This window comes from Thamnophis elegans, chromosome 17, assembly GCF_009769535.1.
Source record: "Thamnophis elegans isolate rThaEle1 chromosome 17, rThaEle1.pri, whole genome shotgun sequence".
NCBI lineage: Eukaryota > Metazoa > Chordata > Lepidosauria > Squamata > Colubridae > Thamnophis > Thamnophis elegans.
The window spans coordinates 915003-934875 of NC_045557.1; the positions used below are offsets into that span (position 1 = coordinate 915003).

Here is a 19873-nt window from a genome sequence, read left to right on the forward strand (position 1 = left end):
CTAACCCTAACCCTAACCTAACCCTAACCCTAACCCTAACCCACCCTAACCCTACCCTAACCCTAACCCTCACCCTAACCCTAACCCTAACCCTACCCCTCACCCTAACCCTTAACCCTCCCCCTCCCTAACCCTCCCCCTCACCCTAACCCTAACCCTCACCCTAACCCTGAACCCTAACCCTACCTAACCCATAACCCTCTAACCCACCCAACCCGTAACCCTAACCTACTCTAACCCTAACCCTAACCCCTAACCCTAACCATAACCCTAACCCTAACCCCTAAACCTAACCCTAACCCTCACCCTAACCTAACCCTAACCCTAACCCTAACCCTAACCCTAATGCCCTACCCTACCTCGAACCCTAACCCTAACCCACCCTAACCCTAACCTAACACGCCACCCTAACCCTAACCCTAACACGCACACTAACCCTAACACGCCACCCTAACCCTAACCCTAACACGCACCTCTAACCCTACCCCTAACCACGCAACCCTACCCTAACCCTTACCACGCACCCTAACCTCAACACGCACCCTAACCCTAACCCTAACACGCACCCTAACCCTAACCCTAACACGCACCCTAACCCTAACACGCACCCTAACCCTAACCCTAACCCTAACCCTAACCCTAACCCTAACACGCACCCTAACCCTAACCCTAACCCTAACCCTAACCCTAACACGCACCCTAACACGCACCCTAACACGCACCCTAACACGCACCCTAACACGCACCCTAACCCTAACCCTAACCCTAACACGCACCCTAACCCTAACCCTAACCCTAACCCTAACCCTAACCCTAACCCTAACACGCACCCTAACCCTAACCCTAACACGCACCCTAACCCTAACCCTAACACGCACCCTAACCCTAACACGCACCTAACCCTAACCCTAACCCTAACCCTAACCCTAACACGCACCCTAACCCTAACACGCACCCTAACCCTAACCCTAACACGCACCCTAACCCTAACCCTAACCCTAACCCTAACCCTAACCCTAACACGCACCCTAACACGCACCCTAACACGCACCCTAACCCTAACCCTAACCCTAACACGCACCCTAACCCTAACCCTAACCCTAACACGCACCCTAACCCTAACACGCACCCTAACCCTAACACGCACCCTAACCCTAACACGCACCCTAACACGCACCCTAACACGCACCCTAACACGCACCCTAACACGCACCCTAACACGCACCCTAACACGCACCCTAACACGCACCCTAACCCTAACACGCACCCTAACACGCACCCTAACACGCACCCTAACACGCACCCTAACACACACCCTAACCCTAACCCTAACACGCACCCTACACGCTAACACGCACCGTACACCCCCTAAACCCTACACCCCCTAAACCCTACACCCCCTAAACCCTAAACCCCCTAAACCCTAAACCCTGTGGTTTGAGGAAATGATACACAAACACAAAGATTTTAAACCAGAGGTCTTTTATTGGGAATTATACCAGAAATCTATAACAAAGACTTAAAATATTTGATTGTAACAGTTATACCAGCAGCTAGAATTTTATTTGCAAAAAACTAGAAAAATGAAACAATACCAAAATAAGAAGTTATTGGAAAAATAATGGTGTGTGCTGAAATGAGTAAATTGACATTTGAAACTGGAGATCAAGAAGACGAGCCATTTTATAAGATATGGGATTTGTTTTATCAGTGGCTCGGGGGGAAAAAACTGGAAATTAAAAATGTTTTACTTATGTTTTTACTGAAGGAGCTAAGTGATAATAAAATTATGCTGTGAAATAATTAACAATGATACACATATGAATTGAATACTTTAGAACTTTTTGTTTTTCTTTTAAAATGCATAAGGATAACAATTAATTTATGTATACTTGATAAGAGGATTGGTCATATAATGTATAACCCTAAGAATATATTATAAAGATATCTTATTGTTGATAAATAATTTCAATAAGTAATTAAAAATTGGTATATATATGAAGTGACTATTTAGAATACCTTGTTGAGAAACGAAGGAATAACATCTTTGTTTGAAAGTATGATGTACAAGGACAATAATGAACATAAACATACTCGATAGTTGATTCGTGGGATTATACGTAATTGAAAACAGTGATATGCAAATATAAATGGTTGGTAAATCTGTTTCATGTCGGGATCTGTGATTATATAAAGGTATATTATTATTAAACAGACAATCAAGAATGTAAGGGAATTAGGTTGATTGAAAAAAAATATTAATTGTAATTGAATATATGTTGTACAATGAAAGTGAGGCGTTTAGTTAGATGAAAAATCTGTGATTGTAAATGTAATTGAGAATATGGATGCAAAAACACTTGTAACCAAACGACATGCTGTATGTAATGGATGAGATCATCCTTTTATATTGTTTTTTGTTTAAAATAAAAAAGATTGCAAAAAAAATGTATGTTTTAGATACATTTATCCAATTCGTGCCTGTTTTTATACATATATGGTTTTTGCCATAATAAACCTCATGTTGCCAATAGTATCTATCAGGCTTCTTGGCTAAATGTAACGCTGGATAATTAATAAAACCAATGACTTACCTTTGATGTCTTCAGTTTTGACTGAGTTTACTCAGTGAGTGCCTCTGAAATAAATAAAAAATCAACGTCACCAAATGTCCACCTGGTGCTCAAAGACTAGAAAACTAATTCAAGAATTTGACAAAGGAGCTTTTATGTGCTTTATCCTATCAGTGAAAAAGGCAAGATACAATGAATTGGAACGTTGTGCCCTTGAGAATACCTCAGACCACGTTTTTCTACTGTTCCCAAAGATACGGCCTCCAGCCCCTGGAGTTTCTCTTACTCTCCAAGAACAGGAAGACATCCTTAGTCCCACCTCAGGCCCTGAGAGTTTACCTTCCAGCAAGAAACTTAGGTCAGTTTCTGGACCTGAAGCAATTTTAGTTAATAACCTCAGGCTCCGCCAATATTTTATTTTACTCCCTAAATACTTGGCTAAAAAACAATTCAACACCCAGAAGTTTGCCTCGTTTCCCTGAGGGAAAAACACTTTTCCTAGGACTGAGTGAGGTAACTCGCCATAGGTGAGCTGGGGTAATTTGGAGTCCTTTAAATAAGATGCAGAGATATTGCCTCAGCCATTTCTGGCGTTTTGCTCCTAAGCGTGGTTTACTCCTAAGAGTATTTTTACTCCTAAAAACTAACTTTTAAGAACTAAAATTACCACAGGTGCTATGCCTCCGCTAGAATTACCTCAGGACGCAAGAGGCTACTGCACCCTCCGAGGCACCGGAGACACGTGGCGGCGTCGACTGCTCCTGCTTCTGCAACGTGCTCATTTTCTAAAATGTCCCCCTCGGAGGTGGGGTGGGTGGGTGTTAGAAGTCAATCAGCCAATCCGAGGGAGGGATTTCCGAAGCAGCCAATCGATGTAAATGAACGTGGTTAAAAAATATGAGCGCGAAAGAGAGTGCCGAAGGGGCATTTCCAAAGGGCAACGTACCATTAAAAAGATTTCAATGCAATAGCACCTGCGATATCGACTTTCGCCGTACGAAACGCTTCCCTGCTCTTCTTGAAAGATAAAAATTTTAAGGGCTGCTGCTCCTTCTTTCGCCACGAGGTGGCGCTGTTGTTTGTAAACTCACCTGCGATAGGCAAACTGCTCTGGAATTCTCCAAATCCATAGAGCTTCTTCTGTTGCTTTGTGCCTTTTGCATTTTCTTGTTCTACGTGTGAAAATCGAAGTTTCATGAGCTGTACGCTGTAATCATCACAATTATGACACATCACGGCTTGAACTATCTTGCTTTGCGTGTAATGAGTCTATCTCGTATATTAGTTTCACCTTTTAAGTTGCATTACTGAAATAACCCTAGGAGTTTACCCTGGGAGTTTATCTTCCAGCAAGAAACTTAGGTCAGTTCCTGGACCTGAAGCAATTTTAGTTAACTTTTGCCTTTAGTTTGTTGAAATAAATGTCCTTCTGGGTTCGGCTCCAAGTGGGGAAAAAGACACTGGAGACATGGAGGCTGCTTGGAAAGATGGTTTATTGATGGACAGGACCACGTGGCTTGAGTCCTGAACAGAAAAGGGGATCACATGCTTCAATGTTGGTGGAGAAGAAGAGAAGGGAAGGGAGGAAGAGAAGCCGAGTCCCTGATTTTATCCCCTCTCTGGCCTTTGATCTTGAGCTTGTATTCTGACTGATTGTCAGACTCCCATGGGGCCATGCAGGGACAACTCTCTAGGCTGCGTTTTGAATCCAGGTTTGGTTGAGTTCTCAGATACCATGTGGTCAGTTGAGTAAAGGGCCAATATTATCGTGCTTTAATCCCATTCCCCCTGGAGCTGAAGGGGAGAACTCTTTATTATGTAAAGGGACTAGCTTGGCATTCTTAATGGCCCATTGACAAAGTGGGGATGGGCAGGAAGCTACAGGCAGCTATTCTGTCTCTTAAAACGTGTGTCTTTATTTTCACATCCAGAGAAATATTCTGCCTTTTCAATATTTGTTAGCATATTTCATTTTTCTGGGAGAGGGTTGGGTGATAACTTCCTACAGGAGGAAATCTCCTGACCCCGCGCTCAGAAAAATGGGTGCTTTGGAAGCCAAATTCTTTTGGACCCCAAATTGAAAAACCCATGAGGGGACTTGATTCGGGGTGGAAATTTCATGCTTTAAAATCGTATTTCTTACTGTTTTTTTAAAAACCAAGCTTTTTGCACCCAGAGGAGGAAAATTCATGACCCCGCGGTAAGAAAAATGGGTGCTTTGGATGCATTTGTAAATTTTCCCACCTGTTGTGTGCGTTTTTGTACTGTTTTAGTTGTGTAACTTTCCGGCGGTTTTTTCCGAGCCGCTGAGATGCCAAAGAGAGAGAGGAGGCTTGCAAAAAGTATCTGCTTTTATTTATGTCTGTAGTAAAAGCTGCCTGACAAAACTATATCCAAAACGTACAAACAAAAGCATGTAAGGAATAGCCGTACCCTGCAAAAGTGGCTCAGAGTATTGTATACATTTTAGGGAGAGAGAAACAAAGTTTATCCGATCGGAGACAAAGATTCGTTACCGACGTGATCTTTAAAGCGTTCTTTTGTTCGAGCTCCTGTCTCTGTCTACCTTATCTGTGGAGTATTCCTATAGCCTCGTGTAGGGGGTGGCTGCCCCCCTTTGCCGAGTTCTTTTTCGGCATAATCCTTTAAGGATTTGTGAACCGGGAAAACTCCCTACTTTGGGAGGCAGTTTATCTATGCAGCCTGCTATTCCCGTGTGACAATTTCTTCTTCTAGCTTGGTTCCTTTATCTACGGGGCCTCGTGTACCCGTCTAATAATTTCTTCTACTAGCTTTGAAAAATGTGCCAAGCTTTAAAGCCAAGAATAGAAGCGAGACGCAGCGGTGAGATAACGTTTGCAGTCCGGTATTAAGGTTACATTTTGATAGGCTAGAAAACAATTTCTGACAGTATACAATAATATAAGCGGAAGCAAATATTGATTCATATCGATTCATACGCTCCTTCGATTGGTTAAGGATTCCCGAGCCGGGGCCGCTTGGGTTGAGGAAGGGAGCTGTAGAAACTAAAGTTTTTGGCGCAAAGGTCTTAAAAAGAGGCGGCTGCACGTTTATTAGCGGCTGCGGCCAGAAGGCAAATTCTGGCTAGAATTAGTTTGCAGGAATCGGCCTCAAAACGCTGGGCTGAAAAAAGGTGGTGGTGAACCTTCAGCTGACCTAAATTCTTAGCCGCTTTTCCTACTTTCGGTTTTCAAGCTGACAAAAGCATGTAACCGAGGTTATTTTGCTTCTGTTGACTTAGCTGACACACGGCACTGACTTTACCGAAGAATTACTTTTTATTCTAACTAACCTTGTTAAGAAATTGCCAATATTTTGAGGTGAACGGGAGCTTTTATGGAATTGCACGCTTAAACCCGTAAAAAGCGTCGTGTGGCTCCCTGCCCCGCCCATCTACCTTGCAGCTGATCTCATCCAGAGGTTCCTTATCCCGCTCCGCCCCTCCAGGCCCCGCCCTACCTGCAGATTGCTAACAGGTGGCCATTGGGAAGCCTCCCGTCAAGGGCGAGGTTGTGCACAGCCTCCTCTTCCTCGCTAGCTTCTCTCCCCGCTCTGCCCGTGCAAACTCCTCCTGTTCTCGGTGTGACAGGAGCCCCTTTGGGCGTCCCTGCCTGGAGGTGCCAGCCTGCTTCTTCTCGGTGGACTATTGGTTGGGCCTGCTTAGAACCCACCTGTAATATCAAGCTTAATTCTGCTCACCGAGATACAAAAATGGAGCCGGGGGAGGGGAGGTCACACGCGCACAATTCTGGCCCCACCTCCCCTCCATTCCATGTGTGTGTGAGGAGGAGATCCTTTCTTTTCCTCCAGGGGGAAATGGGAATGAAGCCGCAAGGGCAAAGGTGTTAGGAATATAATCTAACGGTTGGGTTGGCAATATGTAAAATCGTGTAACAATGCTATACCTGTTTCTTTAAATCATACTGTAAAATGCGATTGGTTGCTGTTTCCTCATTCGGCCGTAAGAAGGAGCCAGAATGACTGTTAGCTCTCTGGTTGTTAGATGCTGGCCTGATCTGATCTGAGTGTTTTTGGAAGCTGGCTGTTAGAAAGTGCCGTGAGCTATTGTAAGTTTTGCAACTGCTACCATTGCCGTTTGCAAATAGCTGACGTGACCTGCTAGTGCGGGGGTCTCTCCGAGATGGACCCTCGATAAGGAGGAGGAAGGCTTGGCTTTCACAAGTCTCTACGAAAAGATGCGAATGAATCGGCTTTTGAAATGCTGTCATGTCGGTAAAGGAAACATCTGCCGCTGAGCATTCTTGTACTGTGCACGCCCCACCCCCACCCGATTTACGTCCATCCTTGGATGCTGAATTGCTACCCTGGTTAACGGCTAACCGCTTAACAGCCAGCAGGCTGCCGCATACACCAGACAAGGAAAGGGGCAGGTTTTTTCCAAGATCTCATAAAAAACAATTTTATTATGCAAATGCAGGATGTGGGCTAATTCCCCAGCTCCTAACCTGCTGCACGTTCTCCCCAGGGGTCGGAACTACGGCCTCCTGTGCTCGAGAGTCTGTGACTCGGTGCTGTTATTTTCCCCCTCTCCCCTTTTCTAGGGGGTATCTTTGCTCGCTGACTAATGATCAAACAAACCTACAGAACTGGGAAGAAACAAAATAAAGACGAGGGCCGTATTGTTTTAAAGTTGGAAGGCTTTGGAAGAGAAGACCTGGCTGATAGATGGCTTCCGTTGCTTTTAAAGTTTCAGCTTGAGTTCTTCCGGACAGCGTGGCAGAAACGTTTGGAGAGTGTGCGTCGAGCGTTTTTGGTCCAAAGCCAAAAATTAAAATGAAAACCTCTGTTGTTTGGATCTGAAAAATATTTCCTTTAATTGTACGCATCTTACTGTGTGGAATTTGTGGGGTTCAGAGTCTCACGTCCCTGCTCGGTTCTTGCTCTTTAGGTCTCACGCACCAGAAATATGAGAAGGGGCTCCGGAAAAGGCCATCAGTCTGTGGGTTCTAGGACCGACTCGCTCAGAGCCAGGTCCCAGTAATGCTCAGTGCCGTGTTTCTTAAAATGCTCCCGTGCCATGTTTTCCGTAGGACACTGCTTGAATTTCATCTCGCCAAAGCTCCGCTCCTTTGCCGTGCCCTAAAAGGACGAAGAGAGGGCAGGAGAGGAGAGAGTCTGAGCAATGCGGGCCCTCTAAGCAATCCATCAACTGGAGGCTCGCCTAAGGCACTAAATCCCATTTTCCTCTCCCGTGGCTTCCTGGTGAAGCCCCGAGAGATTGGCTGAGCACAACGTGCTAAAACCGTAAACCGTGGTTTACGAGTCGCAGCTCGGGAGATGCCAGGGACCAAAGAGAAGGCGGGTTCTGAAGGACCGATCCTACACAAAGCACCCTCGGTTGGGATCCTGCAGGTGATTCTCAGTCCTGCCACTAAAGGGGCATGATAAAAGGCAGGACTTTCTTGGTACGACCGAGAATCGCCGGATTCCTCGGTTGGGCCGTAAATATTACTCACCTCCCAAACCAGGGAACATTTGTTGGTTTTTTTCATAGATTCCTCATCAGATTCGTCGTCGTCTGCAAGAAAAAGAAACTGCTTAGGGTGTAAGAATGGGGAAATAACTGAAGATGGATTTGTCTATTCAGAAGTATATTCAAAATACATACTGCGTTTTACAAATTGCTTGGAGGTATATTTTAAAAGTGTAAGAAAGAGGGAAGTATTTGAACAAAATTGGAAAAAAGATGATATTCCTACGGATGAAAATGTGACTAGGAAAATATTAGAATGTGCAGAAATGAATAGGTTAACGCTTGAAATTAAAAAGGAACAATCTGATCATTATAATATATGGGAATTATTTAATCAATGGTTAGAGAATAAATATGAAAAGTGAAAAAAAGGAGAGGAGTGAAATAGGAAAAAATGTTTTAACGAAGAAGAGGATTGCTATAGTATTAGGTATGGTATATATTAAGTTAAGAATAGATAAAATAATAAATATGGCTGTTAATTTTAATTGTTATTGTATAAAATATTTCCACAAAATATATATACCCGGACGACATACTGTTTAATGAAAGATGATGAATTAAAATATTTTTTTTTAAAAAGTATATTCAAAATCAGATCGGAAGTGGAAGAAAGAGGGAAGTATTTGACCTTTTCCTCCTTCGTTCAAACAGGAGGTGAGAATTCTACAGTTTCTTTAGAGAAGGCGGAGGGCGTACAGACCTTTGTGAGCTCAGTAGCTGGTGGGAAGAAGTGAACCTTTGGTGACAAAAGTTCCCAAAGTCATCAAAGTTTCCCTTCAGTTGCCCCAACTTCTGTTTAGTCTTTCGATTTTTGAACCAGCTCCGTGTAAAGGACAGCTGCCCCTTCCTGTTATTTCATTACTTTAAAACTGCCGTAAGTCAACTTTCTTCTTAGGAAAGCCAAGAGACTAATGGTGAAATAGATTTATATACGAATCTATTCAATACAACACCACAACAGCTGATAGAACAGCAATCGTCATTATAGGATTCTCTTTTTCTTTGAAACCTAAAAACAGCCACTCAAAAGTTCTATCTTCGGTGTGTTCCTAACCGGAGAACTTCGCTGCTTCTCCAGGACCTTTGGGAGGGAGCTGGGCGCAGGGGCTCAGAGTTTCACTTGAAACCCCCTTTCTGTCTTTTCCTCCGCTTCGGAAGACGATGCTGGCAGGGGGAGCATTCTGCCCTCGGTTTCCTTAGGGACGCTATTTCTGCAATCGGTTCTGCGGATGAACCCACGACCTTGCCTTTTCCTCCTCCTCCTCCTCCTCCTCTACTGTCCCAGTGGGGCTCTTGCCGGAGCTTGCAAGATGTGCTCTGAGCGCATCACCTTGCAGAGAGTTGTTTATTTTAAAGTTTCGGCATTTTGGCAGCCCTCGGTCAATCGCTTTTATTTCCTTAATCTCCATAAGCATTTCCAGGCTGGGCCCGGAGCAGAAGTGCCTCACCGTCTCCTTTTGTGTTTGACGTCTGCTCGTCCCATTTTATTCGATGTAACATGAGCCGCTTAAATTTCTTCTGTGCTTTGGGACCTTTGAAAGAAGGCAGAAAAGGAAAAATTGACAGGCAGCATCGCAACAAGTGGTGAAGCCCCACTTCATGAACACGACTGGGAGGAAGATTGGACTCCTGGTCCTTAAGGAAGCACCCGTGTCGGGTGCTCCCCTCTTGGTCACAACCGTACACTGAGGCCGACAGACCAGAGAGACCAATTCCTTGTGCTGCTTTTCAAAACTTTATTTTGGAGCGATGCATGAAGCGTGTGTTTCCAAAGACTTGGCCTGAAACCAGTTTTGTTTGTTAACGCCAAGTTGCGCAAAGTGACGCTATTTTTTTTCCTGCCGACTGCCTGTCTGCAGATGGACAGAACCTTCCTTTCTATGTTCTGCATCCTTTCCCCCCCACCCACCAAAAAAAAAAACCCAAGACACATCATTGCCTTAATCCAGGTTAATTCCTAACCCTGAACCCCCACCCCTCCCTCTTCCCCCTTCTCCTCCTCCTTCCAGGACAGGGCAGGGTCCACACGCTGCCTGGGCCTGCTGGAAGTTTCGGCTCCTAGAAATATGCAGATACGTTATACGGCCTGCTCGGCTTACCTCCTTCTACCACCACCACATTGACATCTTTGTGTAGAACCACAACTCCGGTTAAGTACAATTGGCTGGCGTTGGCTTCAATTTTGAATTTCTTTGCTGGGTTACCCAGATTCCGGACTCTGTGGGCAAAAGAAAGGAACGGATCAGGGAAGAGGCGGCTGCGGGAGAGCAGGGAATTGCCCTCACTTTGGGAAGGAAAGGCGCTCACCTGTAAACGGCTATGTGGACGCCCTGCGAAATGTCTTCCTTCAGCTTTTTCACCTTCTTTGCTTTCCTCTGTTCCACCGTCAGCTTTCGTGCAGCATTTGCCTCCTCGTGAGCTCTGCAAGCACAACAACGCAGTCTAAGCCCTCTGCTGGGGTGCCACAGCGAACGGGCAGCTTCCAGAGGCTCCTCCCCGGGTTGCCCCCCCCCCCGCCAGGACGTCTGCAGCAGGAACAGGGAGGGGCCTTTCCTGTATTTGCATCCCCACCCACCCACCCACCCACCTTTCAGTTCAGTTCCCACTTTAATTGCATTGCATATTTATAACCTCCCTTTCCAGCAACTGGGCTCAAAGTGTCAGATTGTTAACGGAAGATGGTCAAAGGGGTCGAATGTTTTGCCCCCTCATCCGCTTCCCAGTCAGATCCTCCCCCAGAATCCTCAGCCACTGGGAGGGGGGGGGGAAGAGGACATCAGCCGTACTTCTGCCTCTTTGCCATCTGTGCCCGGACATGGGCTTCTACTTTGGTTGGGTCTTGGACAGCTTCTGTCCCCAAAACTCGCATCAGGTTGGAGATTCTGACTGCAAAGAGAGAGAAAAGGCAACCGGGGTCCTGGCTGGCGTCCCTCAAGAGGCTTCCCCTCCTCCCTCAGGCTCTGCTCCTAAGAGGCCGCGCTACCTTTCGGCTCCGGAGGGGGCATCAGGCCGAGCCGCACTTTCTCCTGCAGCTCCTTCTGGGCTTCCCGTCGGGTCTGGCGGCGAAGCTTCTTCTGCTCTTTTTTGGTCAGGTAAACCCCAAGGGTCACCGGCAGGTCACTGTCCACTGCAGAGTCAGACATGTTATTCCTTTCCCTCCCGAGACAGTCAAGGAATTGGGGGGGGTGTGTGATCCTGCTGACCCTCTGGGGGAGCCCACCACCCTCCCCCCACAAATGGATAGAGCTAGCAGGTGGGGAGGGGGCCGTTTCGAGGAGGGGTCCTGCCTCTGCCTCCCTCAGAGAGGGAATTGGGCGGTTACCTGGAGGGCTGAGCTGAGCCGGATGCTCCACCAAGTTCGTGATGCCAAAATAGTCCTCCCGCTTAAGCAGATCGGTGGCTTTTCTGGAAAGGAAAGGAGATCCATCCAACCGGTCCCCTTCCGGATCATCATCTTCACCTCCCCACAAGCGCCTCTGAGCCACTTACATGTCCATGCCGTTGGGGATGATGTAGGAGTCCCACCACTCCACCTCAGGAATGTCCCCCTCTTTCACCTCCTTTTTGGGGGTGATGAGGGCCAATTTGGTCGAGGTGTGAATTCCCGTCTTCTTGGCAGCTTGTGAGATCTCTGCCTGGAGTTTCTCTAACTGAGCCTGTGGACCAGAGACATTTTCAAGTGCCAGAAACGCAATTCCCCAAGGGTGGGTGCTTCCCTGCCATCTCTCCCTGCCTGCCAGTTTATTCCTCGGGCAACTGAAGGAGGATCCCCTCCCTCCCTCCCTTAGCGGCCCCCGTAGTGCCCTACCTTCGTCCGCAGCCGTTGGGCTATTTTTTCAAACTTTCCCTTGTCATGAAACCTGAAAGTCCTCTTTGGCCGCTGAGCTGGGGCAGCCGAGACCCGGGCGTCAAAATAAGTGTTGGACTCCATGTCCTCCGAGGGCTTCTCCTTCAGCTGCTGCTTGAACTGCTCCCTCTTCACGGCCCGGATGTTGGCCTTTAGAGTTGGCATGCGGTGGGTCAGCTCCACCTCCTTACCGGTGGCATCCACCGTGCGGCCTTGCTCGTCTAGAATCAGCGGCGTTGGTTTGCTCTGGTCTTTCAGCTCCACCTTCCTGGGCCAAGACATCCCCAGCACAGCTTGGGTTACACGCAGTTCTCCTGGAGAGACCTGAGCTCGCTGCGCTTGGGCAGCTCAAGAGCCTCCATACTCAGGAACAGGACCCAACTGTTCAGAAACGGCCTATCTATGCGGCTCCACGACCAGCCCAAATCTATCACCCTCTGAGGCAGCGGGGAAGCCCCTTCTCCCCCCCCCCCAGGCTCGCTCTAGTACACCCCCCAGGGGAAGTAGTGGCTGGGAGCCACAGGAAGTGCAGCCCCACCCACCCCCAGAAGGGCCTGACCAGGGCAGGCTGCCTGCGTGTTTCTCACAGCATGCTTGCTGAGGACGGAGGGCCATCGCTCACTTACCGTGTATACGGGGATTGGACGTTGCTGCCCATGTGGCGTATTTCTGCCCTATGAGAAGAAATCGTTCAGTTGAGTCTTGTCAGCTCCCCCCAACAGGCCCCCATTTCAGACGCTCGGCAGCCTGTGCGCGATACTCACGGGGGGGTGATGCCCATGGCGTGCAGGTTGGCCAGTCCCACCATGTTGGTGTTCCCGATCAGTCCTGGTTTCAGGGCCAGCTGAGCCTGGATCCGGGCTTGCAATTCTGCTGCTTTCCGGGCCTTCTCAATGGCGTCATTCATGAAAGTGGCTGCCTGCGAGGGCTGGATGGTGTTCCCAATCGGCAGGCGCTCAGGCGGGGTGGTTGACGGAGCTTTAGGCTGAGGCCAAGGAAAGTTTCATTTGGTTTATGGAACTGCTTATGCGTTAAGGTTAGAGGCAGAGAAAGAAAGAAAGAAAGAAAGAAAGAAAGAAAGGAAGGAAGGAAGGAAGGAAGGAAGGAAGGAAAGAAGGAAGGGAAGGAAAGATACCTGAGGAGCCGGGGAGCTGATGAAACTCAGCTGTTTCTTCCTCTCCTCAATCTGCCGTGTTGCTGCCTCCATCATTTGCTTGATCTGAAGGAAGGGAAAAGAAGCCACACAATTTCCTCTTCCGCACAAAGTTTCTTTTTCATTCCACAGTCACCCTTGGCTCTTCTGCACCAGACTCTGAATCCCACCAATCTACAGCAATTATGCCTGTTGGTTCTTTTTATTATTGCTGTTTCACGTTATTCCCTCCTCTTGCTCTTAGGAGGAGGAGCCAGGAGATCAACGACCCTGTTACTCAAGCGCAGATCACGCCAAGGCAGCCGCCCCCCCCCCCCCGACAGGCAGCCCGAGCGTCTTCCGGACAGGCAAGGGCAGCAAACCTGAAGCTTGGTCAGCATCCCTGGGCTTTCGGTGGGTGGGCCGGGGATGACCTCGGGCTCTTCCTCCACCTCCTCAAAGCGGGGGATCCGCCGTTTCTTGACTCCGGAGGACTCCTTAGAAATCTCTGAGTCATCCCCAAACACATCCTGGTAAGCGGAACAGAGCAAAGGATCTTTACTGGAATAGCCTCCAAGTCAAATTCCAAAAATATAAACCCAGGCAACATTTTCAAGAAAGTAGAAGTCGTCAGCCTGCTACTGGAAACACCCGACATCTCCTCGAGGAAAGAGGGGAGTTCCCCTCAGCTGAGGAGGGTCTGTTGTGAAAGAGGTCCACACCCCCACACGCTCCAAAGAGAGGCGCACCTCCGAGCCACCGAGGGGATGATATTCGCATGTGCAGAAGAGCGCAGAAGAGGCTTTGGGCTGCTCTTTGCCACGTGAAGTTGCAGTGCAATGAAGGAAATTGAAGTAATGTGTCCAAGGAAACATTTTAAATTCTCTGAACCCAACCTGCGTCCCTTCCATGCGACTGGATGTGACTCTCCCCACATCCGCCATACCTGCCCCGACACAGTGAGAAAGCAACCCCCTAAAATGGGGGGCTAAATGGGCAGTTTCACTGGGTCTTTCTGGCGTTATCCCAACCCTCTGTAGCCCAGTTAATGGTTGCATCACACAGCAGGCCCGGCAGTTGGGGAAGGCTGCTCTGAAGATTAGAAAGCAAACGAAACGTGGTACTTAAATAGTATCTTAAAGTGAACTATTATATCCTTTTTATTTTACAGAAGCAAAACATTACGAGGAAAGCAGTTCCTCCCCAGTCAGAGATGCAGGAAAGAGGTTGCCCACCTGAGTCTGTCCTACCTCTCTCGATGAAAAGGAAACATAAACTATTCCATGATGGGTTTAAGCTTAGTCTAGAATGAAGAGCCTCAAATTTGCAAGACGTGTCAATCCTTTAGCACAAAAGATTAGTCCTCCTGCAAGGGGCAGGATGGGCACAACACTCCATTCACAGCCTTTCAGCTTCAGAACTGATCATCCAAAATAGAAAAGTGCACAGATGTGTCTCTTTCGTGGAAAGGAGCCCCCTCCCCAAATGGACTCGCATCAGCAGCACAGACAACGGGAAGGGATTCTGGGATTGACGGGAGAACAAGAGGATTCCCGCATGTACAAGATCAGAAAGATACCCCTCCCAAAAAAGGTACATTGTGTTAAATGCAGAAATTCTTTTTAGAGAGCACCTTTCATCTTTAATCCTCAAAATAATTTTTATCCCATGATCCGTCAAAGTGCACTGGGACCCAGTATAAATATGCAGAAAAAGTGGTCTCCCAAAACGTACTACTGAGAAGCTGAAGCAGAATCGGGCTAATTCTTGCAGAGGGATTTTATCTGCAGTAGAAACACTGTGGGGAAGAGGTAAGCTTTATGCCAATCAGCGTATCTCTTGCAGGCAAAACAAAAGGAAAGGGCAGAAATCTTCCCTGGTGAAGCTAAAGGATGCCGCCTCCTTCTCCACCACGTGGAAAGAGACCAGAGGGAGAGGCCAGAGAGGAATGCCCAGTCATGCCATACGGCTGCTACTTCCTCCCAAAGAGAATCAAAACATAGGCATACAAACCATCTGCAAGCGACAGCTGAACCTCCTTCTTCGCTATTTTGGGTCATACTTTACAGGGACAGTTCCTCGTCCAAAATCAGGGCACATCGTGACACACCTACAAGTTCAAGAGAAAAGGGCTTGCCCATAGTATGAAGAGTGTAGACCCCGCAGTTTAGTCCCTGAATGCCCCCCGCAGCGTGATAGGTCCCTGCAAGAGAAGCCCAGTTCAAAGGAACAGAAGGCAACTGCTCTCACTCCGGGGGCTCCTGGGAAAAGATGCAGATTCCTTTCAGAAGAGAACAGAAACCTGGAGGGCGTGACAAAAACTAGTCTTGCAACCGAAGTTTATGTACGGGGGAAGTCTCCGATGCCTTTGCTTTAGATGCCAGTGATTTAAAGAAACGGGTCTGGTTTTCCAGGTCAATGGAGATGAGTACAAAATAGCCCCCTCTTCTGTTGTTTAACAAGAGTTCCAATGAAGAGCTTTTTCTTTTCTTTCTCAATTGCTGAACTTGGGAGGGGGGGGGAGGCAAGAGCGAATCTCTTGGCAAGAAAATGAAACGGGAGAGAATTTCTTAAAAACCGGTGGGGCAGTTTCTGGAGGAAGAGATGCCGACCAAGAATGAATCATGGGGTTCATTCAGTAAGTAAGTTGGCCCTGCCCACCTGAATTCCCCAATTCTATTGGCCCTTGGATCCCACTTGCAGATCTTTGGAGCAACAACTCAAAGCAACTGGCTGGCTGGGTTCCCCAGGAGTAGGGAGACTTTTTGAGCAGTTTGCTACCCTCTGATTAGAAAGACTTTGCATTTGGAATGAATGATGGGCAGGAAAAGGAATTCCCCACTCTATACCTGGGGTCCTATTTAATTTCCAGGTACTCAGAAACTCAATTATAAAGAAAAAAGGAGCAGCTCGGCACAGGAGAAAGTGTGGAAGGAAGAGAATCTAAAGCACCACTGCTGCTTGTGAAAGGCAAATGACCAACCAGCACCGAACAATGGCGGGCTGAGGCTCCAACTATCAGAAAACTAGGCCATTTTTTCATTTCAAAGCCCGGTCTTTGGGGATTGGAAGATAATACATCCTGTAAATTACTACAGCTTCTACATGACCTCAAGAAAAAGCAGAGGAGGAGAAAAGACGACATCCAGAGGTGCTAAAGGATATTAACCCATCTATGCAAAACCAGTCAATATAACAACTAGGAAGAAGTTCCACAATGTGGAACTAGGGAAGGAAAAAACAGAGAAAGACTGGATATAAATCTCAGGCTACTGGCTGCTTCCAAGAAAGATCCTCTTGCAGCTAATTCCCTGTGCCACCCCAATCCAAAAGTTCAAGACAGACTGTAGAAGGGGCTTCTCCAATCTATGAGGCAAGACCCCCGAATTAGCCATGACAAGATGTGTCATGTATTAGAAGCTGTAAGCAAAGGATTTCACAATTTTCTGGAAGAGCACCGATTCCTTCTGGGACCGTCTACCGTGCAGTTTTGGTTGCAGAGGTAGAGCCAAAGAGGTTCTCCTGCTATGCTAAGGGAAAGACCTGGCTGGTCACCACAGGAGAATATCAACCAAGGGCACCTTCAGTCTGATCCGAATAACCGTGTTCCTTACAGAGCAAAGCACAAATGCCCAGCTTCCGCTTCATCTGGGCCTGTAATTCAATTCAAAGCAACCATAAAACCACAGTACCCAAAATTATGTTGAAGGGGCAGAATATGACTCTATCCAATGCAGATGTTTTGAGGAACTATCCACCCCATGCTTGACCATTGGCTATGCCAGCTGCGGGTGATGGGAGCTGCCCCCCCAAATACTGCCTTACCGATCTACCTATATAATTCCCTGGGACATCCTTTACAAATAATGCCTTCCCCAGCAGATCTCTTTCCAATCCCTGTGATCATGTGCAATGATTTGGGGCCAATAAAATCAGCAGTCAGCCCAGAAGAGCTTATGCATTTGCCAGCTTTCTGTACATCTCTCCCATGCACCAAGACAATGCCATTTTCCTGTGGGGTTTATGTGCTTTAATCCACGGCCTACATTATTGGCATTCTCAAGCTAAGGTCAGTTTTCAGTCCAAATTAATTTCATATAACAGCAGCAACAACAAGGATACTTCATAGCTGCTCTCATCACCACCACTATACGAGGTCTGGTGGTTTCTGGTTGCAGAATTAAGGGACGGAGCGGTCATGGCTCAAGAAGACCAAGAAAACAGACCCAAAGGGTACATTTTTCCCCTCTAGAAGAATAAAATATAATGAAGCACCACTGCCGGTTCCTGACAACTCCCCCCCCCCAAAAAAAAAATAAATAAGAAGATAGCAAAAACAAGCATGAGTTCAGCTCACCTTCAATTCTCTCTTCCGATTTCGGTCACTGTTGGACTTGGAGTGTCGAGAGCTTCGCCCTTCCTCAACGGCTTCAAAAAGCTTATCAACAAACCGCAAGGTGGAATCGTCCAGGAAGGGCTTGAGATGATCTGGGAAAGGGGGGGGGGGAGAGAGTAGTGCAGCAAGGCAGCCCAAAAGACACCACCCCAACCCCTCTGAAACCAGCGACTCCGTCCCCGAGTTCATCCCAGCTGCCTGGAGGGAAGGAGGCGGCCAGGCAGCTCTTTCGCCACCATCGCCCCTTCTTTCCCTCGGACAAGAAGGGCAGCCCGACCACCCGATCCTGTGTCCAGGGCAGCTCAGCGGATGGCCCCAGGGACGGGAAGCGGGTCCAGCCCTCCCCACCACCCGGCTTCATCCCGGGTCAGCCAGGCCGAGGCAGAGTTTGAGGGGGGGCCGGCCGCCTCCCCTCCCTCCCCGATCCCACCCCCAGAAGACCTACCAGCCGCCTTCTTCTTGTCCATCCCTTTCCCGACGCAGTTCAGGGCGGCGGTGACCACGGTGGGCTCGGAGAAGCCCAGGACCCGCTTCACCGTCTTCTCCACCCACGGCTTCAGCTCGTCCAGCTCCCGCTTCGAGAGCGCCATCTTGGGAAGGAAGGCTCCGCCGGGCGCTGCGGGGGAAAGAGGGTCGCGGCTGCAAAGGCCCGAGGGGGAAAGGAGGAGGCGCCCCACCCACCCCGAGGCCCCACTCCTCCCGCCGGGCCGCGGCTCCGATGGCCGCACGGGCGCTCGCCCAGGCCGGGATTGGCGGCGCCGCTCCCCGCCCTCGCAGGGGCCGCCGCTTCTGAACGGCCAACGCCCCGCGCTCTCCTCCCCTCCTGCCCAGGGGAGCGGGGCCCGAGGCGGCTCCTCACCGGCGGCCTCCCTCCGCGCCTGGGAAGGAGAAGGCCGCGGGTCTCGCGGCCGACGGAGGCGGAACGTCGGCTCTGGCGGCGCGCGGAGCGGAAGCGGAAACTGGCCTGACCAGCGACTTCGCCCTGTGGCCCGGGGGCGGGACTTCCTGGAGGCCGCCACCTGAGTCGCAAGCGTGCTGACGCCCCGCGGACAGCAGGGGGCGCGCTTGGCTGCAGCTTCAGCACCACTCTCTCCCTTCCGCAGCCGCCTCGGTTACTGTTCCTCCCCAGGAACCCGGACGCCCCGCAGAGGCCTCCCCGCCCCCCCCCCCAGGCCCGGACCTCCCCGCTCCCTCCCTCCCTCCCTCCCTCCCCCCCCCGGTGCGCGCTCGGGATGCGGCGCCGAAGGCCGCGGAGAGGAGGCGGTGGGGGCTTCACAACACGGACTTTATTGAGAGCCTTTGGGAGAAAGAAGGGAGCGAGCGAGGAGGGTCCGCTCAGCAGCCGAGCCAAGGGTCCGCGCGGTTTTTCCTCATGAGGAAGTTGATCTTTTTGCCCATCTCCGAGTTATAGATCCTCCGGCAGGCTTCGTAGGCCTCCCGCCGCCTCTTCTGGCAGGGCTTCTCGAAGTAGCGCTTGCGCTTCACGTGGTCGATGATCCCGTCCACCGTCAGGACTCTGTGGAGGAGGAGGAGAAGGAGGGCGGGAAGGAATTGAATTGTGAGCCGAGTCCCCTTCGGGGAAAAGGGCGGCATATAAACGAAATAAATCCAACCCAAGGAGGGACCGTCTCTAGCGAAAGGGAAGATCCCAGCGCCCATTTGGATCGGGATGGGTTTTCCTTCCGCCTGACCGGCAGGGCTTTCCTCGCAGTCGCCGGGGTCCCCTCGAGGACAACAGGCTTAAGACACGGGGGCGGCGGGGCGGGGGGGGGGCTGAGACCAGAGGGAGATCCCAGCCTTGTCCGCGGAGAACCTGCTGCTGCCATTCAGACGGGACCTTCCAAGGCGGCTGGGCGGCAGATACGCAGCCTTCGCCTTGACACGGGCGCTGGGCAGCCGCTGGCCGTCCTGAAGGGAGCCGAGCCTTCGCCCAGCCGCAGCCCCAAACCCGGGGCTTCCGCGCCCGCCCTGCTGACCCCTCGGGCCGAAAGGAAGCCGGCGCGGGTCAAGAAGCGCCCGCAGGCGCTTCCAGGAGGCGCTGGGGCGCGCCCTGCTGTGCCTGCCTGGCGGGGCTCCCGAGTGGCCCGAGCGCTGCCCCGCGGGCTCCTGCGAGGGGCGCCCGAAGCCTCGGTCGAGGGGGACGCAGAGGCGCTCCTACCTGGTGAGGACGCGGTAGGCCAGCTCCACGTCTTTGCCCGGGACCATCACGGTCCGGGCGAGGAACTTGGCGTGGTGCGCCATCTCCACCCGGCGGAGCTCCGGAGGGGCCGGGAAGCGCCTCTCGGCCGGGGATTTGGGCGGAAGCGCCCGCCCCGCCGCCGGAAGCGTCCGCCGGAGGATGGCGCTCCGGTCGCGGTGGCAACGCGGTCAGCCCCGCGAAAAGGTTCCGTGAGCGGCCGCTGCCCCA

At 50.0% G+C, this 19873-nt stretch overlaps 2 protein-coding genes across 3 annotated transcripts; both read right to left on the reverse strand.

Moving 5' to 3' along the window:
* Positions 1-6998: 6998 nt before the first annotated feature.
* PRPF3 (pre-mRNA processing factor 3) lies at positions 6999-18608 on the reverse strand. 2 transcript variants are annotated; one of them, XM_032233865.1, is made up of 17 exons: positions 18326-18608; positions 17912-18082; positions 17428-17558; positions 13454-13600; positions 13074-13157; positions 12703-12923; positions 12565-12612; positions 11900-12206; positions 11581-11747; positions 11414-11496; positions 11075-11218; positions 10878-10977; positions 10399-10512; positions 10191-10309; positions 9540-9623; positions 8072-8133; positions 6999-7694 (listed from the first exon to the last, which is right to left on the reverse strand). In XM_032233865.1, the coding sequence occupies exons 2-17, from the start codon at positions 18054-18056 to the stop codon at positions 7548-7550; spliced, it is 2103 nt and encodes a 700-aa protein (XP_032089756.1). In that variant the 5' UTR covers positions 18057-18082; positions 18326-18608; the 3' UTR covers positions 6999-7547. The 2 variants fall into 2 exon arrangements, with proteins under 2 accessions (XP_032089756.1, XP_032089757.1); XM_032233866.1 differs by lacking the exons at positions 17428-17558; positions 17912-18082; positions 18326-18608 and adding an exon at positions 15084-15171.
* Positions 18609-18733: 125 nt separating this feature from the next.
* Positions 18734-19841, reverse strand: MRPS21 (mitochondrial ribosomal protein S21). The gene is made up of 2 exons (XM_032233903.1): positions 19625-19841; positions 18734-18982 (listed from the first exon to the last, which is right to left on the reverse strand). Exons 1-2 carry the CDS (start codon positions 19705-19707, stop codon positions 18802-18804), a joined length of 264 nt encoding a protein of 87 aa, XP_032089794.1. The 5' UTR covers positions 19708-19841; the 3' UTR covers positions 18734-18801.
* Positions 19842-19873: the final 32 nt, after the last annotated feature.